This window comes from Balaenoptera borealis (genome assembly GCF_965194805.1).
Source record: "Balaenoptera borealis genome assembly, chromosome: 7".
Taxonomy (NCBI): Eukaryota; Metazoa; Chordata; class Mammalia; order Artiodactyla; family Balaenopteridae; genus Balaenoptera; species Balaenoptera borealis.
In genome coordinates this window covers 16,755,364-16,781,670 of record NC_138864.1, presented here as the reverse complement: position 1 = coordinate 16,781,670, position 26,307 = coordinate 16,755,364, and the positions used below count along the sequence as shown (strand labels likewise).

The following is a 26,307-nucleotide window of genomic DNA, read 5'->3' as shown; positions in this document are numbered from 1 at the left end:
CTACTACCCCAAAAGTCTTTGAAAACTGCCTTCTTATCCACCAAAAAGTAGATTCTAATTGTTACAATTCTAACATCAAAAATTCTTAATCATACAATGATAGTTATTGACAATAGCGTAGAGTTGGTCTCTTTTATATACCATTTCATTCTTCTTTGGAATTTAAACACCAAAATGGGTGTATAAAATTATCTGGATTTTTAGAAAGACTAGAGAGCAATGTAATATTAGTACAGGGACCTACTGTATGGCACAGGGAACTCTGCTCAATATTCTGTAACAACCTAATCAGGAAAAGAATTTGAAAAGGAATAGATACATGTATATGTATAATTGAATCACTTTGTTATACATCTGAAAGTAACACAACATTGTTAATCAACTGTATTCCAATATAAAATAAAAAGTTGAAAAAAGTAAACATAAGCAGAGATGACTATGGCAATTGTACGTAGGACTGTTTGGCACAAGAGGTAAGGGCACCGTCTTTCCCCTATGCCTGGAAGTGTTTGGCTCTTTTAGAAGGAATTCCCTATCATTATGTATTTTGAAAGGAATGTAGAAGCTGAAAAAATCAGGGAGTTAAAAAAAATTTGTATAAAATAAATTATTTTTAAAAAGTACCTTAAGATGACATCTAAAAAAGAACTACTCTGAAAGTTCATTTAACAAACTTTTTATTGTATTTACTATGTTCCAGGTGCTAGGGATTTATCATGAATTTAGTCATTCTTTTCCTTTCTGAAAAATAAATTCTAAGTTGACTTAAGTAGCAGGTACCCAATAAAATTTCATTGATGCATGAATCAGTGGATGAGTGAGTTGGTTAACTCTGTAAAGTATAGGTTTCCAAATGATCAAGTGGCTACTGTGTCCCCCTGTGTGGGACTGACAGACTCTGTCTGTAGAGCTGGCTGAGAAGCCTTTGGTTGGAAAGCTCCAGAGACTAAAGCATGATACAGTAGTAAGACCATGGAGTCAAAAGTGTTGGGCAGTTTTATAAGTTTTCTAGGTTTTGGTTTCCTCAATGGTAAAGTGATGAAATAGAATCTTTTCTCTATATTTGTAAGTGTTAAATGTGACAATGTTTATCAAAGGCACATAGTAGGGATTGCTAGATGGTAAAAGTTTAGTAAATGGTAATAGCTCTGGTTATGGTGCCCTTTATGGTTATATTTTTATTAAAAACCACTTTCTTTTACTTATTATTTAGTGGATAGAGGCAAATCCAGTGTAGGTGCGGGGATGGGGATCATTAGCTGAAAATCAAGGTCTAACTAATATCCTTTTAAGAAAACCCGTCTGCAAACTTTGTGCCAAGAAGTTCTCAGCCCTTCAGTAATTTTTCTGATGACTGAAAATCTTTTTGTTTTCCGTAAAAGTATGATTTCCGTTCAAGGTGTCCTCCCTTGTTTTTCCCCTGACGAGCTGTGGAGTTTCTTGGCCCTGGGTACATGGAACCGGCCGCTTCTGTTCAGATGTGGGACCGCACCGCTGGCGCCCGTGGCCCAGCTCTCCATGTGCGCCGTGCCAGCACAGCTGCTAGTTCAACTGAAAATTGATTTGGGTGAAGTACAAGGCCTGGAACATGGCGCAGGAAGTGAGACTCTGATGAAGTGAAAAGGGGTATGTCTAACCAAAAAAAGAAAGAAAGAAAAAGATTAGAAGCATCAAAGAGCAGGAGAGAATTTTCTGTGGGCCTGCTTATCAAGTGGCCCATTTATGTTTCATCTGTGGCTTGAACGTGGCGGACAACAAAACTTTGCTTGACGGTCGAAACTGTTCCTAACCAAAATAATTTCCTCATAGTCTCATGTTCTGAGAAAACTTGCCTTTTTGACTCAACCGAAACAACAAATGATTCTTTTTTTCTTGGATGGATGCAAGGGTGTCTACCTTTTATCCTCTGATTATGTGCTGCAGACCTTTGCGCAGTTAGAATGATCCTGCAGGCATCCACTGTTAAGTCAATCAGGAATACTACAGGAGATTTTGGTCTGTATTTACTGATATCTGTGAGAAATTTTGATCCAAAACCCTTTTAGTGGTAGTTTTATTGTTTTTTTCTCCCTCAGTGATATATTATCTGTGGAAAACTCTGTGCATTGTAGAAGTATAATATAGATTATCTGCATATAGATTTTAATAGTCATGTTTCCAAGTGCTTTCTTAAAATATCTTCTTTTAATCAGGCCAAGATTGTGTAGTACATTAAAGGAATTCTTAAAAAGTTTAAAAAACTTACTAGATGACCTCAGTATGGTCCTATTTAACATACCCTTGGGAACATGTGCATGAAATACATTGTGGTTTGAGGTTTTCCAACCCAAACAAACTTAAAAGAAAATGCAGCTTTTAACAGAAACTATTCAAATTCCTGCAAAGATAGGTATGGATCTCACCACTGAGAGGGTTTAAAAGCATCATTATCTACCATGAGAATCAAAAGAGAATGTGCTATCCTGCTTTTTCTATTTTGCTCAAGACCGTAAATTTGGCGGTTCTACTGTATCACCATTTTTGAATGAACTGCTCAATTAAAAAATATATGTGTATATGAATGAATGAACCGCTGATTAATGTTTATCTTTCTCCTTGATGCCATGACCTGTGGGTGGGGAAGAGAGGGCAAAGGGTGTCGCAAAACTGGTGTTATTTAACAGAGTCTTCGCATTTATACCACACAAGTTGAATCCATCAGGTGTAAGACATCACCCTGAAGCATCACTTCTGAGAACTATTGGGAGGGAAATATCAGAACTGAAATATCACAGCTGGCCCTGATTTTAACTGGTGCCAAACACCTGCAGGCTCTAAAAGGATACCAAAATAAAACCCCACCCTGTGGCAGCAAGCCAGCCTTTAACAACCCTTCCTTAACTTTGCATCACCATCAAGATTAATTTAACATTTTCTACAGAAACCTTATTCTTCCTGTCCCAGAAGGCCATTATAACTCCTGTAGCCAATCTTTCGTATGGGATAAATATGTCATAGAAACAGAGTGAAGTCTTGAAATATTTGATAGCTTAAAATTATCTGTTGTTTTCATATCATTATTTGTGGAAGCCTGTGAAGTTGGAGGCTTTATTAATCTCTAGGCTAGCTCATATTCTCCAAGTGACTTTGTTTTAGCACATTTTGGCAAAATATCTGAGCATCTGGGGGAAAAAAGCCTTCAGGATTCATATAGTAAGTGTCAGAAGCTCCCCAAAATACAGAGCTATTTTTCAAGCCCTTTCTACCTTACACGTGCAGGCACGCATGTGCACACACATACACACACATACACACATGCACTACTGATGCATTTTAAAGATTGCCTTTTGAATGACATTAGTTAATATTTATTGAAATGCAGTTGCATAGCCCTGAGAGGGTTATACAAATCAAGCAAAATTATATCCTTGTTTCTAATACTGCTGGGAAATACATACATACAGTGCTCCCTGTAACTGGAAAACAGTTGATGAAGATCTGAGGTAAAACAGTATGTCTGGAAATAATTCCTAGTAGACAAAAGAGATACAAAAATAAAATTTATGTATATCTCTGAGTATATATGACACATTTCAGATAGTGAACAAATTCAGACATTTTGTTTTGTGATACCTGGGTATAATATTTTCAGTTTTGGAAAAAATAATCTATTTCGTATGTAAGTGATTAAATGAAATAGAAATTGAAAGTTTAAGGATTCAATTTTATATTAAAATATAAAATACAAGACAGTAATATCCAATTTTATTTTGTTGGGTTGAAAAGAATCGTAATACAGAAAAACCTCACGCATTATCATGTAAGAGGAAACCTACTGAAATGTCAAATAAAAGTTAAGGTCTTAGTATTACATTACTGGCATTTTATGTTCATTCTTTATGTATACCTAGGAAATTTGGATGCATCGGGTTTTTTAAGCTATCACACTTACATATTTAGATATCTAACTGGAATGCCTTGGACATTACCTGATTGACATTGATGGAAAAAAGATAATAGAATTTATGTTAAAGAAAAAAAGCCTCTCTTTTTGATATTTTCATGAAAGGCATGGTTCAGGGCAGAGGAGACTGTAGTCACTTTTTCATTCAGTCAGTCACCCAGTCATTTGTTCAGCAAATAGTAATTGCTGGCCTGCTATATATGTATGGTCTTTTAATTTTTTAAATTTTTGGCTGCGATGGGTCTTGTTGCTGCACGCAGGCTTTCTCTAGTTGCGGCGAGCGGGGGCTACTCTTCTTTGCGGTGCGCGGGCTTCTCATTGTGGTGGCTTCTCTTGTTGCGGAGCACGGGCTCTAGGCCCGCGGGCTTCAGTAGTTGCAGCACGTGGGCTCAGTAGTTGTGGCACGTGGGCCGTAGAGTGTGCAGGATTCAGTAGTTGTGGCGCACGGGCTCAGTAGTTGTGGCTTGTGGGCTCTAGAGCGCAGGCTCAGTAGTTGTGGTGCACGGGCTTAGTTGCTCCACGGCATGTGGGATCTTCCCGGACCAGGGATCGAACCCTGTCCCCTGCATTGGTAGGTGGATTCTTAACCACTGTGCCACCAGGGAAGTTCTGTATGGTCTTGTATTAGGTATTTGGCCAGGGGAGGAATGATGGAAAACAGTGAAGCAATAGGACAAAGATGAAACTATTAAGCATTCAGGGAGGTGGCACAGTCCAGTTTAAGGTAGAAAGTGTCCAGTGTCACAGAAGAGTTACACAAAAATGCTCTGGGTATTTTTAGTAGCAAGAAATGATAGGTATAAAGCATCATGAGATTCTCCTATTTAATTTAACAAAAGCTTAAAATCTGACAAAGACTTGCAAAATGTCTTAATCATGAAATTTACCAAAGAACTCTTTATCTTTTAAATACTCTTTGTAATTAGCTTATCATATTACTAATAAATTCCTTCTCAATGACTAAGAGGAATTTAATGGAGGGTTTCAACTTTATTCAGTAATTTTGAAGATATCTGTGATCTGAGAAAGTCTGAAGACTTTTTTTTTTTTATTTTTGGCAAAAGTTATTTTCTCTGTCTGTCTCTCCTCTTTCTCACAGTTTATTCATCAGGCTCCACTTATCTCCTATTTCAGAGTAGATATTCATAGTATAAGCATTGACTTTTACCAAACCTTGAACTTTCAAGCCAAAGACATAATTTATTATTTTGATGAGTAAAAAATAGAAATGAAGAAAGAGTAATCTCAGGAAAGTACCAATAAAAATCACAGTGAGGAGCTTCCGTACTGTTCTCCATAGTGGCTGTACAAATGTACCTTCCCACCAACAGAGCACACGGTTCCCTTTTCTCCACATCCATGTCAGCATTTGTTCTCTCTTGTCTTTTTCATGATAGACATCCTAACAGGTGTGAAGTGATATCTCACTGTGGTTTTGATTTGCATTTGTCTGATGATTAGTGATGTTGTGTACTTTTTCATGTACCTGTTGGCCATTTGTATGTATACTTTGGAAAGATGTCTATTCAAGTCCTTTGCCCATTTTTAATAGAAGTATACATTAAATAATTTGAAGTTTATCAATACAGTGGAACAACATATTGCCTTTATCTCATGGTTTTGAGGAATGACATGGAAAGTGTTCATTTATAAAAATAAAAATGCAGCATACAGAATTGTGTATATTGTATGATCTCAATTTTGTAAAACTATTCTCTTTAAAACAATCGTATGTTACTTTGTAATCAGGAAAAAAAAGGGTTTAAATATCCCCATAGCTTAAATAGTTTCTTAAGTGGAAATTTAAAATGAATTCTTGTTATTTTTAAATAGTTAAAACAGATGCCAATACGGAATGCTATGATTTCACATATGTATTCAAATGAAAATACTTTTTTATTGAGGTGTAATTGGCATATAACATTATATTAGTTTCAAATGTACAACGTAATGATTAGATATTTGTGTATTGCGTGAAATGATCACCACAATAAATCAATTTAAAATCCATCACCATCCATAGTTAAAAATTTTTTTTTCTCATGATGAGAGCTTTTAAGATCTACTTTCTTAGCAACTTTCAAATATACAGCTTATTAACTATAGTCCCCATGCTGTACATTACATCTCCATGACTTATTTATTTTATAGCTGGAAGTTTGTACTTTTTGACTCCCTTTGCCCATAAAGATACTTTTAAGTATCATTTATTGTAGTTATTTACATACATTAGAAACATTCTAGTTGTACTCTTGGTAGTACTGAACATGAACGATGATTGACAAGGACTGAGCACTATTGATATTTTAAGAACTTTTCTAAAATGATTAATAATGAAGGAGGAATAGATACAAAATGGTGTATTTGTCGCCTAAAGGGAGCTTGGAATGGAGTTCTACATTCTTTGAGAACTCAGCAGTTAAAAATGCACCCTGAATTTGCAATTTATCTCTTTTATTTTTGTTAGTGTGCTTTAGGTGTTGTACTAAGAAACCATTGACGAATCTAAGGGCATGAATATTTACATCTATATTTTCTTATAAGAGTTTTACAATTTTTAAGTCGTATATTCAGGTCTATGATCCATTTTGAGTGAGTGTGTGTGTGTGTGTGTGTGTGTGTGTATGTATGAATTTATCTCATTGTCCCAGCATCATTTGTTGAAAAGATTATTCTTTTCCCATTGAATTTTCTTGGCACTCTTGTTCAAAATCCATTGACCATTAAAGAAAGGTTAATTTCAGAAGTTTGATTATTTAAGAGTGTCTTGATTAATTTTCATATTTGTGTGAATTTCTCAAACTTTCTAAGTTTGATTTCTAATTGTATTCACTGTGTTTGAAAAACATACTTTGTGTGATTTCAACTTCTTCAAATTTATGGAGGCTTATGTTATGCCCTAGCATAGAATCTATCTGCAGAATGTTCCATGTGTTCTTAAGAAGAATGTATATTTTGTTGAAGTATTCTGTAGATGTCTATTAGGTCTTGTTTATACCATTGTTTAACTCTTGTATTTCCTTGCTGACCTTCTGCCTAGTCATTATATCCATTGTGGAAAGTTGCGTGCTGACTTCTCCACCTCTTACTGTTGCGTTGTCTGCCTAACCTTTCAGTCAGTTTTTGCTTCATGTATTTTCGGGCTCTGTTATTATGTGCATATATGCTTATCATTATTATACCTTCCTGATGGATTGTCCCTTTTATCATCATGTCTCTCTCTTCTATAACATGTTTTGTTTTAATATCTATTTTCTGATATTTCTGATATTAATATATATATATATATTTTTTTTTTTTTTTAATATAACCACCCATTCTCTTTTATGGTTGTGGTTTGCATTGTACATCTTTTCCATCCTTTTATTTTCAGCCTGTTTGCATGTTTGAATCTAAAGTATCTCTCATATAGATAGTATATAGTTGGGTCCTGGTTTTTTTAAATCCAATTTGCAAATATCTGCTTTTTGATTGAATTTTTTTTTAACATCTTTATTGGAGTATAATTGCTTTCCAATGGTGTGTTAGTATAAAAGAGTGAATCAGCTATACGTATACATATATCCCGATATCCCCTCCTTCTTGTGTCTCCCTCCGACCCTTCCTATCCCACCCCTCTAGGTGGACACAAAGCACTGAGCTGATCTCCCTGTGCTATGCGGCTGCTTCCCACTAGCTATCTGTTTTACGTTTGGGAGTGTATATATGTCCATGCCACTCTCTCACTTTGTCCCAGCTTACCCTTCGCCCTCCCCAAGTCCTCAAGTCCATTCTCTACGTCTGTGTATTTATTCCTGTCCTACCCCTAGGTTCTTCAGAACTACATGATTATCTAATTGGTATGCTTTATGTGTGTCAGTGTGTGGATTCGTAGTGCTGTATGGGTCATTTACTTTCATCCTAAAGAATTTTCTTTGTTGTTCAGTGTAATGTAAGTCTGCTACCAACAGATTCTCTCAGCTTTTGTTTATCTGGGATTATCTTTAGTTTGCCTTCATTTGTGAAAGATAGTTTTGCTGGATACAGTATTCTTGTTTGATAGTTTTTACTTTCAGCATTTTGAGTATGTTGCTTGACTGCCTTCTAATTCCCATGGTGTCTGATGAGATGTTATATGTTAATCTTATTGGGTTCCCTTTATGTGATGTCATTTTTCTTTTGCTCTTTTCGGGATTTTCTCTTTGTCTTTGAACATTTTGAGTATGATGGGTCTGGGTGTGTGTTGATCTCTTTACATTTATCCTACTTAGAGCTCATTGAGCTTCTTGGATGGTAGATTAATGTTTTTCATAAAATTTGTAAAGTTTTAAGTTATTATTTCTTTGCTTTTTTCATCTTTTTCTTCTTCTGGTACCCCAATTATGTGTATGTTGGTGCACTTAATGGTGTCTCACATTTCTCTGAAACTTTGTTTAGTTTTCTTAATTATTTTTTCTTTCTGAAATTCAGATTGAATAATTTCTATTAGTCTACCTCTGAGTTTGAGTTTGCCGATTCTTTCTTCTGATAATTCAAATATATGGTTGAGCCCCTCAAGTGAATTTTTCATTTCAGTTATTGTACTTTTCAACTCCATAATATCCATTTGATTCCTTTTGATAATTTGAATATTTCTATCTCTTTATTGATATTATCTCTTTGATGAGACATTGTCTTCATATCTTCCTTTAATTCTTTAAGCATGGTTTCCTTTTGTTCTTCAATCATGTTTATAATAGTTGCTTTGAAGTTTTTTTCTGCTAAGTCCACCATCTGGGCCTCTTCAAAGGCAGTTTCTATTATCAGCTCTTTCTTGCTGTGTATTGGACACAGTTTACTGTTTCTTTGCATGTGTCATAACTTTTGGTTGATATCTGGACATTTTAGATCCCCCTACCCCAGAGGTTGTTTTGTTTGTTGCTTACTAGGTCAAACAACAGTGATTTAGCTGTGCTAATTCTGTGAAGTCTTTTTTATCTGCAGTGCACAGCTTCTGATGTCCCAGCTCAGATTGGTTCCACTTGTTTTTATCTTTTACCTAGTGATCACTCCTGGGCAGGCATAAGCCATTGAGTCAAAATATCACACTTGGTGGTTTCAAGGTGATTGGGCTCAGGCTACATGTTCTGATTAGCTTTCTGTGGGCCATGGTTCTAATGTCACTTCAGTTTTCCAAACTTCTGTAGAGCTATCCAAATCTGTGATGTGTATTCACCACCTAATAGCCAGCCTGAGATCTGGGTGGTGTTGTATCTGTTAGTTCAGTCCTCAAAGTGTGGTTTGTTGAATTCAGTATGTGCGTATGCCCAGGAATTCATAAACAACCTTATGCAGTTATATTCCCGAGTTCCTTTCTCATGACCTCCTTGGTAATTTCCAGTTGCCTGGGGTGCCTCTTTTTGGTCTTCTGGCCAGAACGCTATGGCTTCAGTTATCCTGTTCTCCTGTGCACTTCCGTAACTGCTCCTGTCTTTGGGGCCAGGTGGCAGCCGGACAGAGATAGGAAAAGAACAGTGGATTTAACTCTACTTTTTTGAAACTGCTGTTCCATCAAACTTAATGGGACGTTCCCCTTTCTTTGGATTTTGGCTTTTGCTGGTTCCCATTGCCTCTTCTAGTCAAAGCTGCTGCTACCACTGTCACCTCAGCACTGCCTGAGAGCTGGGGTAGGGAAATGGATAAAAGAAAGCAAAAATCAGGAGATTTCCACACTCTCTTTGAGTGTTATGCATTCCCTTTCCTATTCCTTGAGCCAGAACTAAGAGGCTTTTCCTGGAGCTTTCTTTGTCTGCACCTATTTTCATTCTGGCTGCTGTAACAAAAATACCATTGACAGGGTTACTAATAAACAACAGAAATTTATTTGTGACATTTCTGGAAGCTGGGAAACCCAGGGTCAAGGCACTGGCATATTCACTATCTGATGAGAACCCACTTCTTGGTTCATAGGCGGCCATTTCTTTCACTTGATCCTCTCATGGTGGAAGGGGTGAGGGAGCTCTCTGAGGTCTCTTTTATAAGGATGTTAATCCCATTCTTAAGGGCTCCATTCTCTTGAACTAATCACCTCCCCAGGACTCCATCTCCAAATACTATCCCACTGGAGGACTAGGTTTCAGTGTATGAATTTGGCCAGGGGTGCACAATCATTTATCTACAGCAACCTCCCAGTGCTCAGTTGTTTCCTATGTGATGGGTTCAGACCTGGGGATACAACAGTAAAAAAAAAAACTGATAAACTTTCCACTTATATGGTGGTATTTGAATTCTGTTCTTCCCCTCTCTATCTGCTGCTGTTGACTTCTGAGTCCTTAAAAAGCTGCTTCATTTATTCTGTCCAGGTTTTATAGCTGCATTCAGTGGGAGACAATGTAGAGTATAGTTATTGCTTCATAGTACCTGGAACCTGAACATTTCAACTTTAAAGCAAACATTTCTTAATATTTAAAAAATAGTTTCTAGATCATCTTTCTTGAAGAGAATCCTAACACAGTTGTTACGTTGAAGTAACTCAAAAAGTTCATGTACTTTGCAACTACTTTTTCATGCAAATTAGAATTTTCAGGAAATGTCTAATCAAAACAAAATATAGAAATAAATTGAATGAAGAGGTTAATAAATAACTGGAACTACAGTGGACTCCAACTTTTATACTGATTATCGGGTAAGCAGATGTTATAGTTTTGAACATTTATATGAATATATTTAGACTAATACATTATTGCTTTTGAATTCTTCATATATTGGGATTTTGTTTACTTTTTTGTTAAAGTGTTTCCTGCTGCAAGGAAAGAAAGAACGTCTTCTGACCTATGGGAATGAGCGGTTAAGTTGTCCTTAAACTATTTTCCTTAAATGTCAATTTTCTATGTTGGTCATTTGACAGTTACCTAGCACTTATTTAGCATTCTCTGGCAAATGCAGTGTTTTGGAGTCTGAAGGAAAGCAGAATTCTCAGAAAGAGGAGTAAGGTATCAGAGCCTGCAATGGTCAGGGAGACGGGGCAAAAGTTTTTTTAAAAAAGAGTCTGTTTTCTTGTTTCTGAGTGGTACTAAATCATTCACCAATTTTCACGGCAAATATAATACAAAGCTGGGACCTCCTGTGGTGCTAGGAAGTAAGGAAGTGCCCACAAAATGATGGGCACGTGTGGCAAAGGCATTAATACAAAGGAGCCAACTTCAGAGAGGCCCCAGTAGCCAACGCAGGACAATTTGAATCACAAAACAAATATTAGATAATAATAGTAATGGACTATAATCCACAGAATAAAATAAATGTCCATGACTCCATACTGATATAAATAAATAATTGAATCAGTCAGTAAATGTGGAAGAATGCGAAGAACTCTTTAGATTGTAGAATTTCAACTAGTAAACATAAAAGAATGAGGGAAATAGGAAATTATCTTTAGGTAAACATCACAGTAATAATTATTGCGACGAAGAACTGTTGAAGGGTACTAAAACTATGGTGGGCAAGAGGATATTTGTATAATCTCAATGTATCTCTTTATCTTCTCAGTTACAAAGAAAAACTAGGAACTTCACAGTGGGGAACTCTTACTGACATCAGCTTAACCAAGTGATTCAAGTTAGTAGCACCAGTAATAAGATCTGACAACATCATGAATCTTTCATTATGAAGCATAGCATCGCTTTCTTGCCCCAAATCTAATTGTGGGAAAATATCTGACCAACTCAAATTGAGAAATTCTATAAAATGCCTGACCAGTGCTCTTCAAAAGTGTCAAGGTTATGCAAGACAAAGACTGAGGAACTGTCCTAGATTGGAGAATGCTAAAAAAAATGACAATTATTTGCAATGTGGGATCCTAGATTGTATCCTGGTCCAGAGAAAAGGGCATTAGTGTGACACTTGTCAAAATTCCAAGTCTCTAGATTAGTTAGTGATATTGTTTCGATTTTAATTTTTTGGTTTTGATAACCAAACATCTGCTATTAACATCTTATATGTTAATAGCAGAAGACGGGTGATGAGTATTTGAGAACCGTGCTTTGCAACTTTTCTGTCCACCTAAAATTATTTCAAAATAAAAAGTAAAAAAAAAAAAACACAAATTTTATTTCAAATACCTCACATTGTATAAATACAAAGGTAAAGAGCCTTGCATTAAAAAAATGAAAGTGTGAAGTGTCAAAGGGGAGTCCTCTATAGAACATGCAAAATAAAATTTCAAGTTTTATTGCTTCTCAGGTGTCCATCATTTAAAAACAATGCTTATCAAAATATCAGAGGGCTCTTATATGCCATTGCATTTGTTTTTCTTGCATTTCAAATTGACTGATCATAATAATTCTCTCTTTGCTGTTCAGAGATGTGAGACTCTGAGTAGTGTGAAGCCTGAACTATTATTGATATTTCTGCATCATAGTTGAGATTTTATTTCTGATGCCTGAGGACCACTAAGACAGCAACACACGCAATCAAATGTTCAGATCTTTTTCACACAACTGTAGTTGATCCCTTGTCAAGAATTTAAATGAAAGATAATTTAAATTCATTTTTCTTTAGAAAACAGATTTTTGCTAATTTATAAAATGTAATTAAAATGTTACCAGAATGCAGTTACTCTTGGAAATACTTCTCTACAGATTCTCATTTTTGCAAAATAGATATGTCTCATTTAACTTTTATGAAAAATGGTTAAATTTTCACAATTGGTTTCAGAAGCTATCCAGTTTCTTAGTGGTACACCAGGTGTCAATAGTTGTTGTAAGCCCTTTTATATCATCAGGCAGTGGTTCTCAAACAGGATGTGCGTTAGAGTCACCTGGGGAACTTTTCCAAAATCTAGTTCCTGGAGCTCTAGCATCAGGGATTCTGATAACACAAGTCAGTATGGAGTTAAGGATATCTGGATTTTTAGAAGATTCCCCAAGGCTTGTACTGTAGAACTGTAGAATGCTTTGGAGAGGGGAGAATGTCATGGTTATGAACATGGTCTTTCTAGCTGCGACAGACCTGACTTTTTTTTTCCCACAAATAAATTATGAATTTAATTTAGAAACATGACAAAAATGGGCAAAGGATAAGATAGAAAACTCCTACCAAACTGAAAAAAAAGTGTATGCAGTTTATATTGTTAGATAAGCAGACCTGACTTTTATTTGGGCTCTGCCGCTTACTCACTGGATGACTTTGGGCATTACTCAACCCTCATATGCCTCAGCTTGCTCCTCTATAAAATAGAGGTTTTAATGATTTTGACCTCATCTTTTTTTTTAATATTTCAGTGAGAGAAGATAGCGCATATAAAGTGTTTAAAATGAAGGCAATTTTTATTGATTAGTTTCTTAAGATGATTAGATGTTTTATGGAAAATGCCATAGTTGGAAGGGAAGGTACTTCAGGCAGAAGCAGCAACCAAGCAAGGAAATGGGAGATGTGAAAACTGCCTGGGGGAATGTGAGAAGGGCAGGTGGTGTGTTATGGCTGGAGCATAGAGTGTGGATGAGATATGGTAGGAGGTGTAAATGGAGAACCCAAGAGTCGTTTTATGGAATACTTTATGCCATGCTGAAGAGTTTGATCTGTATCCAAACTGTTTGTCAGAACATGTAGTATGATGCCAGCTCCTGGAAGTGGAGCAGATGTACTCATACCAGCAGCAGTGTATTCTGGTGATCCTGGGTAGCTATGAAGCCCAGGAGAATGTAGGATGTAGGTATGCCTGTGTACACCTACATACGACATATGTCGTGTCTATTAGTCTCAGAGTAGAGATTCAGTATAGAAAGTTGAAGTCCTAAGGTCCAAGCCATATTTGAAACAGCCTACCAAAAAACAAAACATTGTCAGAGTTAATGGGAACTTAATCATTATAGCTATTCATTCTTTGTTTTATACCTTGTCAGCCAGAAATCTGGGACTGAACCTCTCATCAACTCTAATTCTGGTATTAATCAAGCTACATATGACCAGTGAACGAGCACTGTGAAGAAGTACGCCCCAGGTTACAGGAAGTCAGCTACATTAATATATAGATGTGTGCGGGCATGTTGGGGAATGGTATTTATTGAACTGCAACTGGACTGACATATCCCATTCTAAGCCCTACTCCTAGCCATCTTGGATTGTGAAATCTGATTTAAAGAGCTTTCCCCAGGATAAGATTCAGTTCCTAGTCCCATGGAGCTCCATTTTACTTATCCTCAGATTGTCACTAAAGCAGGAGGAAGCCAGGACCTGACTCTGTGGGGACACCCATGTGCAGGGGCAGACACAGGCTAAGCATGATGCCATTCTGTACTCTGGGATCCTCTGACCCAAGGCACACAATGCCATCGTGTCGTTGAAAAAGTTAACTTTTGTCCCGAAAAAGTTTATGAATGCATCTAGGGTTTATTTAAATTAGAAAATTCTCACACAGATAGTGGTGGCTGCAAGGTATAGAGGCTCAGAGAAGTATATACAAACTATATTGGAAGTACAATTAAATAAGGACTGTATTTTTTCAGAGTCTGAGAAACTTGGACTTGGAAAAGAAGATGCCTTAGATGGTTATGATGATGATGTGTCATTGTCAGTTCTTCAGTTGCAGCAGTGGGACTCTGGTGGCAGATGTTGATAATGGGGGAGACTATGCATGTGTGGGAGTTGGGGTACCTGGGAACTCTGTTTTCCTCTCAATTCTACTGTAAACCTAAAACTACTCTAAAAAATGAAGCCTTTAAATACGGAGAAAAGAAGATTCCCTAAACAATGTTGATGTTACCTTTAGACTAGGCTTTATAGTATTGAAATGGAGCTCAGTTTGTTGTCTGAGACCTGAAGATTCAGAATTCATTCGTGATCAAATATTTCATGAGTGCCAACTGTGTGCAAAGCAGTGTGCTAAACAATGGAGAGAAAGAATAGCAATACTTGGTTGAATCTAAGCAAAAATAAGACTAATTAATAAACAGGAGGACCAAGTTATTTCTTTGCAGTGAGAAACGTATTTGCTTCAAAGCCTTTAATATGTTATATCTACTTGCCAGGGTATAATTTTGGGGTATTAAGGAACTCATGGGGAGCTAAGTTAATAATTAGGATATTGTTAACAAAGATGAGATTTGAAGATCGCTGGAGTTCAGAATTTTTTTTTCCACTTTTTATTTTGAAGTAGTTAGTTTCACAGGGAGTTGCAAAGATGGTACAGAGAGGTCCTGTGGACTCCTCACTTAGTTTCTCCCAATGATTGCATCTTACATAATTATAGTATAATAACAAAACCAGGAGTCTGACTTTAGTACAGTGTATGTATACAGTTCTATGCCATTTTAATACACAAGTACATAGATTTATGTAACCATGAACACAGGCAAGACACCGAACTGTTCCATAACCACAAAGATCTCCGTTATGCTACCACAACTGCCTCATTCCTAATTTGTCTTCCATCACTATAATTTTGTCCTTTCAAGGATGTTATATAAATGGAATCATACAGTATGTGACTTTAAAAAATATGACAGTTTTATTGAAATATTGTTCACATACTGTAAAATTACCCTTTTAAAGTATAAATCCATGATTTTTAGCTCATTCACAGAATTGTGCAACCATCACCAGTATCTAATTTCAGGACATTTTCGTAACCCCTAGTAGAAACCCCATTAGCATTCACTCCCCATTTTTCCTTCCCACAGCCCCTGGTAACCACTAATATACTTTCTGTTTCTATGGATTTGCCTTTCTGTACATTTCATATAAATGGAATCATTCGACATGTGTCCCTATTTGAGTGGTTTATTTTACTTAGCACAATGTTTTCAAGGTTCTTCCATGTTGTAGTATGTGTCAGTACTTCATTGCTTTGTATGGCTGAATAGTATTCCATTGTATAGATATACCACATTTTACTTATCCATTCATCAGTTGATGGGCATTTGGGTTATATCCACATTTGGCTATTATGAATATTGCTTTTATTGTAAATTCCTATATAAGCTTTGTGAAGACATAAGGCTTTATATCTATTAGCTATATACCAAGTAGTGGAATTGCTGGATCATATGGTAACTCTATGTTTAGCTTTTTGAGGAACTGTTGAACTTTTTTCCAAAGTGGCTGCCCTCTTTTACAATCCCACAAGCAATGTGTGAAGGTTCCAATTTCTCCACATCCTTGCCAAAACTTATTATCTATCTTCCTTATTTATTTCCTTCCTTCTTTTCCCCCCTCCCTCCCCCCTCCCTCCCTCCTTCCTTCCTTCCTTCATTCTTTTGTTCCTTCCTTCTATTTACAGCCACATTACTGGGTATGAAGTGGTATCTCATTGTAGTTTTGATTTGCATCTCACTAAGGATAACGATGTTAAAAATATTCTAAAGTGATTATTGACCATTTGTATGTCTACTTTGGATAAATGTCCATTCAAATATTTTGCCTGTTTAAAAATTGGGTTATTTGTCTATTATTATTGAGTTCAAAGAGTTCTTCACATCTTCTGGATACAAGTTCTTAATCAAATATATGACTTGCAAATATTTTCTTTCATTCTGTGGGTTGTCTTTTTATTTTCCTGATGGTGTTCTTTAAAGCACAAATGCTTTTAATTATGGTGAAGTCTCATTTATCTATTTTTTCTTTTGTTTTTGTTTTGGGTGTCATATCAAAGAAACCATTGCCTAATCCAAGGACATAAAGATTTATGATTATATTTTCTTCTAAAAATTTTATAGTTTCACCTTTTATATTTAATTCTCTGATCTATTTGGAGTTGATTTTTGCATATAGGTTGAGGTAGGAGTCTAACTCTTTTCGTTTGCATATGGATAACCAATGGTACAACACCAGTTGTTGAAAGACTCTTCTTTCTCTCACTGAATTTTCTGGCACACTTGTTGAGAATTATTTCACAGTAAATGTGAGGCTTTATTTATGTTCCATTGGTCTGTATATCTATCCTTTTGCCGTTACCATGCTGTCTGGAACTGTAGTTTTGTCATAGTTTTGAAATGAAGAAGTGTGAGTACTCCAACTATGGTTTTCTTTTAGAAGGTTGTTTTGTTTTGTTTTTCCAGGTCCTTTGCATTTTCATATGAATTTTAGGAGTATCTTGCCAATTTCTGCTAGTCTGTTGGGATTTTGAAAGGAATTGTGTTAAATCTGCAGATCAATTTGGTAGTATTGCCATTTTAGTAATATTAAATCTTCTGATTCATGAAGATGGATGTCCTTCCATTTATTTACTCTTCTTTATTTAAGAAATATTTTGTAGTTTTTATTGTATGAGTCTTGTATTTCTTTGTTAAATTTTACCTGAGTAGCCTATTCTTTTTGATGATATTGTAAATGTAATTGGTTTCTTAATTTTACTTTCGTATTTTTAATTACTATCACATGGAGATAAAAAAGACTTTTGTATATTGATCTGTATCCTTCAATCCTGCTGAACGCATTTATCAGTTTTAATAACATTTCTTTTTGGAAGGATGGGGATTCTTTGGGATTTTTCTACATATGAGATCATGTCATCTTCCAATCCAATCTGGATGGCTTCCTTCTCAATTTTTGCTAGAATTCCCTGGATGGAACCTCTGGTACAGTGTTGAATAGAAGTAGCAAGAGCAGGCATCCTTGTCTGTTCCTGATCTAAGGGGCAAAGCGTTCAGTCTTTCACCATTAGGTATAACATTTGCTGTGGTCTTTTCATAGATGTCTTTTATTAGGATGAGGCAGTTACTTTGAATTTGTCGTTGAATGCTTTTATCATAAAGAGGTGTTGGTTTTCTGTATCTGTCGAAATGATCTTTTTTTTTTTAATTGACATGTTGTATCACATTAATTGATTTTTCAACTGTCAAACCAAACTTGCATTTCTGGGATAAATTGCACTTAGTCACGGTATATAATCCTTTTTACGTGTTGCTGTGTTTGGTTTGCTAGTATTTTGTTGAGAATTTGTTTTGTCTATATTCATAAGAGATATTAGTCTGTAGTTTTCCTGTTATGTCTTGTCTGGTGTTGGTTTCAGGGTAATACTGGCCTCATATAATGAGTTGAAAACTTATATAATGAGTTGGCCTCATATATGTATAGGTATAATTGTTTTTTTTAAATTAGTTAAGAGAAGAAAGAAGAAGTGTATATTTGTTATGTCTTTTATATTTTCACATTTGTCTTTACTGGTGCTCTTTATTTTTTTCACATGGGCTCGAAGAATTTTTAATATGTCTTGTAAAGCAGGTGTGTTAGCAACACATTCTCTCAGTTTTTGTTTATCTGGGAATGTCTTTAGTTCATCTACATTTCTTAAAGATACTTTTTTGGTATGTAAAATTCTTGATTCACAGTTTTTTTCTTTCAAAACTTTTCAAAACTTTCAATATAGCATCCATTGCCTTCTGGCATACAATTGTTTCTGGTGAGAAGTCAGCTGCCAATCTTATTGGTGTCCCCTTTGTGTTCCAAGTTGTTTTTCTCTTGGTTTCAAGAGTTTCTCGTTGTTTCTGGTTTTCAGCAATTTGATTAGGATGTGTCTGGGTGTGGGTCTCTTTACATTTATCCTACATGGAGCTCATTGAGCTTCTTGGATGTGTAGATTAATGTTTTTATCAAATTTGGGAAATTTTAGCCATTATTTAACATTTTTGTGTTCTTATTTCTCTCCTTTTCCCTGGTTCTCTCATAATGCCTATGTTGGTGAACTTAATAGTATTGCACTTCTTACTGTCTTTTTTTTTCATTATTTTTTCACTGTTTCTCAGATTGCATAATCTCTATCAACCTATCTTCAAGTTTGCTGATTCTTTCTTCTCCCAGTTCAAATTTACTTTTTAGCCCCTCTAGTGAATATTTTATTTTAGTTACTTTTCAACTCCACAATTTTTATTTGGTCCTTTTAAAATAATTTCTTTTTCTTTATTGATATTCTCTATTTGGCAAGACGTTTTCATCATTCTTTCCTATAATTCGTTAAGCATGGTTTCCTTTAGTTTTCTGAATATACTTATAAGGCTATTTTGAAGTCTTTATCCATTAAGTTTGACAATTGAATACTCTCACAAGCAGTTTCTGTTACCTGCTCTTTTTCTTGTGTATGAGTCACATTTTCATGTTTCTTTGCGTGTCTCATTATTTTTGTTGAAAACTAGACATTTTAGATAATGTATTGTAGCAACTTTGGATATGGAGTCCCCCACCAGCCCTCTGCAATGCTTCTTGTTTATTTGTTTAATGACTTTCCTGGACCGATTTTATTGAGGTCTTCCCCCTGCCCCCCCCCCCCCCCAACACACACAGAGTTGGCCTCTAATGTTTCCATTCAGAAGGTATAGCCTCAGGCATGTGTAGAGTCACCCTGGGATTACAGTGGTTTTAGCAGAGCTCTCTTTTCCTCTCCTTAATCTCTTTTAAAGCCTCTGTTGCTATCACATCCCTTACCTGCTGTTAGGCTCCATTAATTTACAGGTTCCTGTATTGTTTTTAGCAATGCCCTTGAACATAAATAACTCCAGTTAATAGTATGATCCAATTAAATTGGTCCCCCCTTGCAGGGATGGTTTTTGAGGCCAGTCTTTGCGGTTTGTCCTGATCACAGGAAGTATCTACATAGCTTTCTTTTCCCCTGGTACTTGCTGGTAAATAAGCTGGCTTTCAGTTTACTTTTTTTTTTTTCTTTCATGTAACTACTAGCCTCCTATTAATTGCCTACCAGCAAATCTCTATTGTTTTGGAGAGCATCCTTACTCATGAACTTCCCCATACTCTTGCCAAATACAGTCAGTTCCTTTGGGAGAACTCTTGAGCTTTCTGTTCTTATTGCTTTCTTCTCTCCTTGGGTGAAGTCTCTGAGGCACTGCTCTGGAGTTGGAGACAGGGACAGTGGTCACTTCTCTCAGAGTGACACCCCTGCTTTGTGAGCGGGGCACTGGGTGGGAGTGGTAGCTTCTGGTCTTCTTTGTTTGCTTTTCCCAGTATGGAACCTCTATTCTATGATCAAGCTATGAAAAGAGTAACTGGGATCTCAATATCCTTGGCCTGTCATACCTGAGGTAGAGCCTCTGGTCTATGGGTCTTTGCTGGGTGGAAGAAGACAGCCCTGGACCTCTAAAGTTCTTGCCTGAAGCAGAGACTCTGCAATACTGAGCTGGGGGATGGAGTAGGAGGTGAGAAATGCTGTTGGCATGCATTTTCTGAAGAGACACCTTAGCCCTTGACTGGGAGTTGGGTGGGTGGATCAGGAACCGCATGTTGTTGGATGCACCCACTCAGAGTAGAGCTTCTATCTTGCTGATTTCAGGAGCCACTAAGAGAGGGGAGTTGGTGAAGTTGTGGTTCAAGTGCCACAGGATTTTTTGTTCTTACTGAGATTTAGTAGATTTTATTGAATAAATATTTCTTCCTTTGCTCTATGCTTTTAGAATAATTTATAGAAACTTTCAATGGTTGTTTTTGGTAATGATTATCACCAGCTGTGGTTGTTTCACTGAGGAGTGGATCTGTGGAGCTCCTCATGTCATCATTCTGGAAGTCACCAAATACCACCCTCCACCCTCCCCAACATACCTGGTAAAGTTTAAGTGCGTGTTGCTATGTGAAGGAAACCAGGCAAAAAGGCTGCATATTATGTAATTCTACTTATATAACATCCCAGGAAAAGTAGAAGTATAGATTTGGGGAACAGATTAATGGTTAAGAGTGGAGGTAGAGGTTGATTACAAAGGGGCAGCACAAGGGAATTTTGGAGGTTATTGAACTGTTTTGTATGGTACTATGATGGTCAATACAGGACTTTATACATTTGTCAAAATCCATTCAACTCTACACTGTAAAGAGTATGTGCGTTAATAAAAAATCAACCAGGATGTCAAAAAAACCCAATATGCAATCTAGACTGTGACAAATGAATGACATAACTACACTGAAAGGGGTAGGGAGGAAAGGAGCTGACCTAAAACTTTGGGAAACAGTGTTTTGACTGGATACTGTAAGGGTAAAGACAAAAATTATCACATACAAACAATGTACTCTATGTAGTTGGTAAATTTGTTTTTCAAATGGGCATAGGTTAGCGATTCTCAAACTACATGTATATTAGGGTTGAACAAATAAGTAAATATATTGTAGATAATGAAAGCCAGGTTTTTTATGTTGTAAAAGAAGTTATCACTAACCATAGTAGGAATAATAGAATGACGTGTGGTGCTGGATTGAAATCAGAGATATCAGTATCAATCCATGTGTTCTTAATATACACAGATACATAGATACAGAAGTAAATATAGATATGTGTGCATGCATTGGTTAATATGCATACACATGATGTCCTAGAAGCAGTGATTCCCCAGTAGTCGTGAACATACTTAACTTCCACGTCTTGCTTTCTAAATATCATTCTCCTATTAAAAAGTATCAGAGCTACTTGGAGTAGTAGTTGATTCCAGGGCTTGCGCAGGAAAAATCTAAGATGAGCTTGGATGTCTGGTGATGCCAGAAAATAAGGAAATGCTAAAAAAAAAAAAAAAAAAAAAAAGAGTATGGGGACATCAAAAGGATATAGGAGCTAACCTGAAAGAACTCCCAGCAGCCAAAGTTAGATCAAATTGAACAAGAAATGATTCAGACAACAGCAAAAAACACAAAATTATTTGAATTACAACTCAAATAATAAAATAAAATCCATTTTTTATATTGGCGTAATAAATGATTAAATAAATAAATAAATAGGGGATAAGGGACAAGTCTTCTTTACAAAAGTAGTCCAGTTACTAAGTGTAGAAGGAATGAAGGAAATAGAAAATCACCATTAGAACATCACAGTAATGATTACTGTAGGCAAAATCCACCAGTGAGTGCTTAAGTTAGTGGGTAAGTGTTTAATGAGAAACATGATATTTGCAATACATCACCATTCTCCCCTCCAAATATTCATTAATTACAATATGAAGAGTGATAACTTTACAGCAGATAGAACTGGAAGACACATGTTAACTCTGTAGTCCCAGTAACATCACCAATAGTAATAATAATAATAATAATAATAATAGTAATAGTAATTTAGTAATGTGGAATTAGATCTGTTATAGGAAAAGACATTAGTGGGAAAGCTGGTGAAATCTGAATAAAGTCTATAGTTCACTTAATAGTATCGTACCAATATTAGTTTCTTAGTTTTGACAATTGTACCATGGTTATGTAAGAGGTTAGCATTAGAAGGAGCTAGGTAAAGAGTACACAGAAACTTTGTAACTATTTTTGCAACTCTTCTGTATGTCTGAAATTATTTCAAAGTAGATAATTTAAATAATTAAACAAAAATACAATGAAACAACACTGTATAAGACGTGTCATAAGATGTTATATGTAGAGTAGATACAGAAAATTCTTTGAGCTGAGGATAGGAAAATGTTGAGAAAATCCTGACAGCATATGTCTGAATTAAATCTCTTAAATAAATTGTTAGAAGAGTAGAATTTTTAATAAAAAGTGTTATAATGGGGTCAATCCATAAATGATGACAGGCTATTGGTAAATTTTATTCACTTATAATAACAAATTATTTTGCTTAATAATACAAATGGATTTTCCTTCCAGTAGGGGAGGATTACATTGCCAAGACAGAGGCAGTGTGAATTTGATGAAACTCTAGTGCAGAATTAGGATGATTTGTAAAGGTGTCCAACAAACTTCAACTTTGTTGAAAAACTCATTCAACTGTTCATTCATTCCAGGTACTGAGTAAATGACAGTTACCGATAGCATGTGACTCTGTTATACTATATGATGCTTTAGAATTTAGACTAATTTTTTGAAAAGGAAGCTGAATAGCTTCTAATTTTAAGGTTTGGAAATAAAAAGTGGGAAATCGGCTTACTTAATATAGACAGAAAGAATAATCAAAAGGAGATAATAAAGAATTTTTTTATTGAGCTAGAAGAAAAAGAAAAGTCCAAATTAGGATTGTCACCCAATTCGTATTTAGGGAGGGATAGCAATAGCAAGTTTCCTAGACATGTGGAATAAAAACAAAATACTAAAAAGAGACATAATATTCTTACAACACTAAAATGCTTATAATTGTCAGCATATAGTGTTGAATATAATTAGAAAGGCTAGAGATGAGACAGGTTGAAGAAATTCTGGTGCCGATTAAAGTTAAACTTTCTAGGGACTTTCATGGTTTGGAAGAAATTTGGGTGAGAAAATCTGAGTTTCAGTCCTACAGTCTTGAGTAAGTCTACCCCTGTAAACCTCAGCTTTGTGATTTGTGAAATGGTGATAATATTGATCTCCCAAAGTTATCATGAGATCAAGTGAAATAATGGAAAAATATCAGTCATTATATTTTTAAGAAAATGTTACAAAATTTAAACAACTAGGACTCTTTCAAGTCATTTGCTCAGTAGGAAGGAGAACAGAACAAATTCCTGGTCTGGACAAACCAAATTTGAGATGAGGAATTTGCCACCCCGTCTGTGCTCTCACTTCTGTAATACTTCTGGTTTGTGGACCAAAGTATCCCAGGTAAAATAACTTGAATCAAGGGTATCATTTTGCCCTTAGAAGTTGACACCTCACTCCTGTGCCACTGCAGAGTCGCTGAAGGAGGTGTTTATTACCACAATTTACATGGCAGGAGAAAGGATGGAAAAGTATAAAGGCAACACATTCTCTTATAGTTATCCTTCAGATTGGATAACTTCAGTTATAATTGCTAATATTTTGGTTCTAAAACAAGATTGCAACCCAGAAGCAGTAAATAATTTTGTTGCAAGAGTGGATAAAGGATTTAAAATACCTGGAATTGTCATGCTCTGAGGAATACAGGTGAAAAACCTAGATGAGGGAAAATGTGATAAAAGTAAAACTGGGAGTGGTCAGGATAGAAGCAATGTTCTTGTTTCACTTGTTCTGCATTTAAGTGGGGGGGGGGGTACACGTGAGTTTATTGTCGCACAGTCTTTAAGATCAAAAGTATTGCCGTTACTAATTGAACAATTTAATTTCAAGGACTTGCGTCTCTTGTTTTCACGCTCCGTCCCTCCCTCCCTTTCTCCTGTCTCTTTCCTTACTAATCAAGCACACGGCTTTTGGAATCAGTAGCTGTCTCTGTCATTAGTTGTGTAATCTTGAACAAGTCACTCTTCTCTAAGCCTTGGTTTCCTCATTTGTAAAATGGTGACTATAATCTTGGCAATCGTAGGGTTGTTGGGATGATTAAATGAGATAACATAAATATTTCTTAGTCCAGTATCTGGTACACAATAAGGCCTAACATATGTAAGCTATTATTATACTTACTATTGTCACTACTACTAATTACTATTTGTTTAGTGTCTCCTATGTACCACTCACTGTCGCTGGGTGAGTTCACATATCTTTGAATAATCCATGGAGTTCTGTAAGTAGATACCATTATAAATTACTATAATATCTAATAATATACATTCTCAGAATTTTTGCTTCTCTCTCCACCACTTTAAGTTCTGCTGGTTTGATGATCTTGTTTCCTAAAGAAAGAATGCCTCTACCAGGTGATGCAGTAATAATTCATAGAATGGAAGATGAGACCTGCCACCTGACTCTTTGGGGATACTCTGAATCCCACTGAAGCAACAGGCTTCGCTGAACCAATGTGGTTAGTGCTGGCTGGGGTAATTGATCCTGAATACCAAGGGAAAATAGAGTTAGTACCGCACAATGGGGGCAGGGAAAACTATGTCTGAAACCCAGGGCATTCTCTTAGGAGCCTCTTAGTACTTCCATGTTCAATAGATAGTGAGAAAAGGAAGTTAATAAGCATCAGTGACAGGCTTCTGACCAGTTACATAAATGTGACTGTAGCAGCTATGTATATTTTCCTCTTTGCTTGTTTTTCATGTTTGTATGAATATACGTATATATTTGTATATATTAACTTCTGTCTCCTTCTTTTTCTTAATTTATAGCTTTTCAGAGATTATTTTCCACTTAATGCTAGGTAAGAGAAAATTCAAAGGGGATTGACTCATTTTGGGGAATAAACGTTGCACAGGGATGGATACCATGATTTTTGAGATTTTTGTCTCCACTGAGTTTGGAGAAAGCATGTCTTCATTTGCACTAAGAATAGTTCCAGCTTTTTAACTGGAAACATTGAGTAGAGTCGTCGTTGTTGTTTTTGAAAAGATATTCACGGATAGGAGTTGTGAAAAGCAGTGGACCAGTTACTAAGTCGTTTCTCAGCTGCATATCCGCACTTCTGTATATACTGCTTGGTGAGGCTGGAGTTGGGATTCTAAACCACATTTCTGCTTTGCCACCCGACTCCCTGTTGGACTCTTAGAGGAGGCACTAGAGGGAGTCAGCAAGGTAGAGAGAGGCAGGAAAGACCTTCTCTTTCCTATTTTTTTTCTGCTTTCTTTCCGGGGACTCCGGTTCGTTTGTGGTTCCCATGATCATCACCCCAACAGCACTTCTTCACCCTGGCAGCAGCAGTTCTTCCAGGTGGCAGCAGCTGAATTAAGCTTGAGGTTTTCCCAACACTTGCAGGATTAACTTAAAAATGTCCTGTCTCAGAGAAACCAGCTGTAATTCGCCAGCACTTCTCAGAGATCTGAGTTTTAGCTCCATGGCCCCTTCCTCTCAGGTTCTAAGTTTGATAATTCTAACAATTTCTATTATTTTTTTCTAATTTTTTAAAAAAAATTTTTATTGGAGCATAGTTGCTTTACAATGTTGTGTTAGTTTCTGCTGTACAACAAAGTCAATCAGCTATACGTGTACATACATCCCCTCTTTTTTGGATTTCCTTCCCATTTAGGTCACCACAGAGCACTGAGTAGAGTTCCCTGTGCTACAGAGTAGGGTCTCATTAATTATCTATTTTATACGTAGTATCAATTGTGTATATATGTCAATCCCTAACAATTTCTAACTGTTTGTTTCCCCTAGTCCTAGGAGTGGTAACTGCTTCCTGTAGTTGCTACCTTTGGAACGCCTTAGAGTTCTCTTTTTATCTGTTCAGTTACCTAGCTAACAACTTCAGTGGAGAATTCTTCTAATTAGATTGTCTCTGAAAAGAGAAACAGTATGATTTCTGTCTTCTGACTTGACCTAACTGATATTGAAAGTCTTATGGAAACAATTTAATTTGGAGAAAACTTGGTGTAGGAAATATTAAATGTACCACGAAGGACAACATCTCATAAATATTTGAAATTTTCCATCAAGGGAGTGTCTAGACTGAGCAGCTCTATTCCCTCTTAGTTTTGGTTGATTAGTAGGCCTACTTGCTGGTGCTGTAGGAATAACCCCCAAATTACAAGCTAAAACAGTTCTTCCTATTTGCATATTTACAAGTCATTTTCTGTCTCTGCTGCCTTGGGGTTCACACTACTGTTGTGAGGCTCTAAACACCTGTGAGCAATGCCAGCAATTCTCTTCCTCAGTAG

At 36.1% G+C, this 26,307-nt stretch overlaps 1 protein-coding gene across 15 annotated transcripts in view; it reads left to right on the top strand.

The window, feature by feature from the left end:
- The window catches only part of SUGCT (succinyl-CoA:glutarate-CoA transferase), a 792,254-nt gene that overhangs the window by 304,441 nt on the left and 461,506 nt on the right, over nt 1–26,307 (top strand). The window contains exon 13 of one of the 15 annotated variants that reach the window (XM_082399846.1): nt 1,400–17,747. The exons of 13 other annotated variants lie outside the window; for them this stretch is intronic. In XM_082399846.1, coding sequence (XP_082255972.1) covers nt 1,400–1,546 — 147 coding nt within the window. In that variant the 3' untranslated portion in view covers nt 1,547–17,747. Of the gene's footprint in view, nt 1–1,382; nt 17,748–26,307 lie in introns of those variants that run through there. One more of the 15 variants, XM_082399851.1, reaches the window with a different exon arrangement.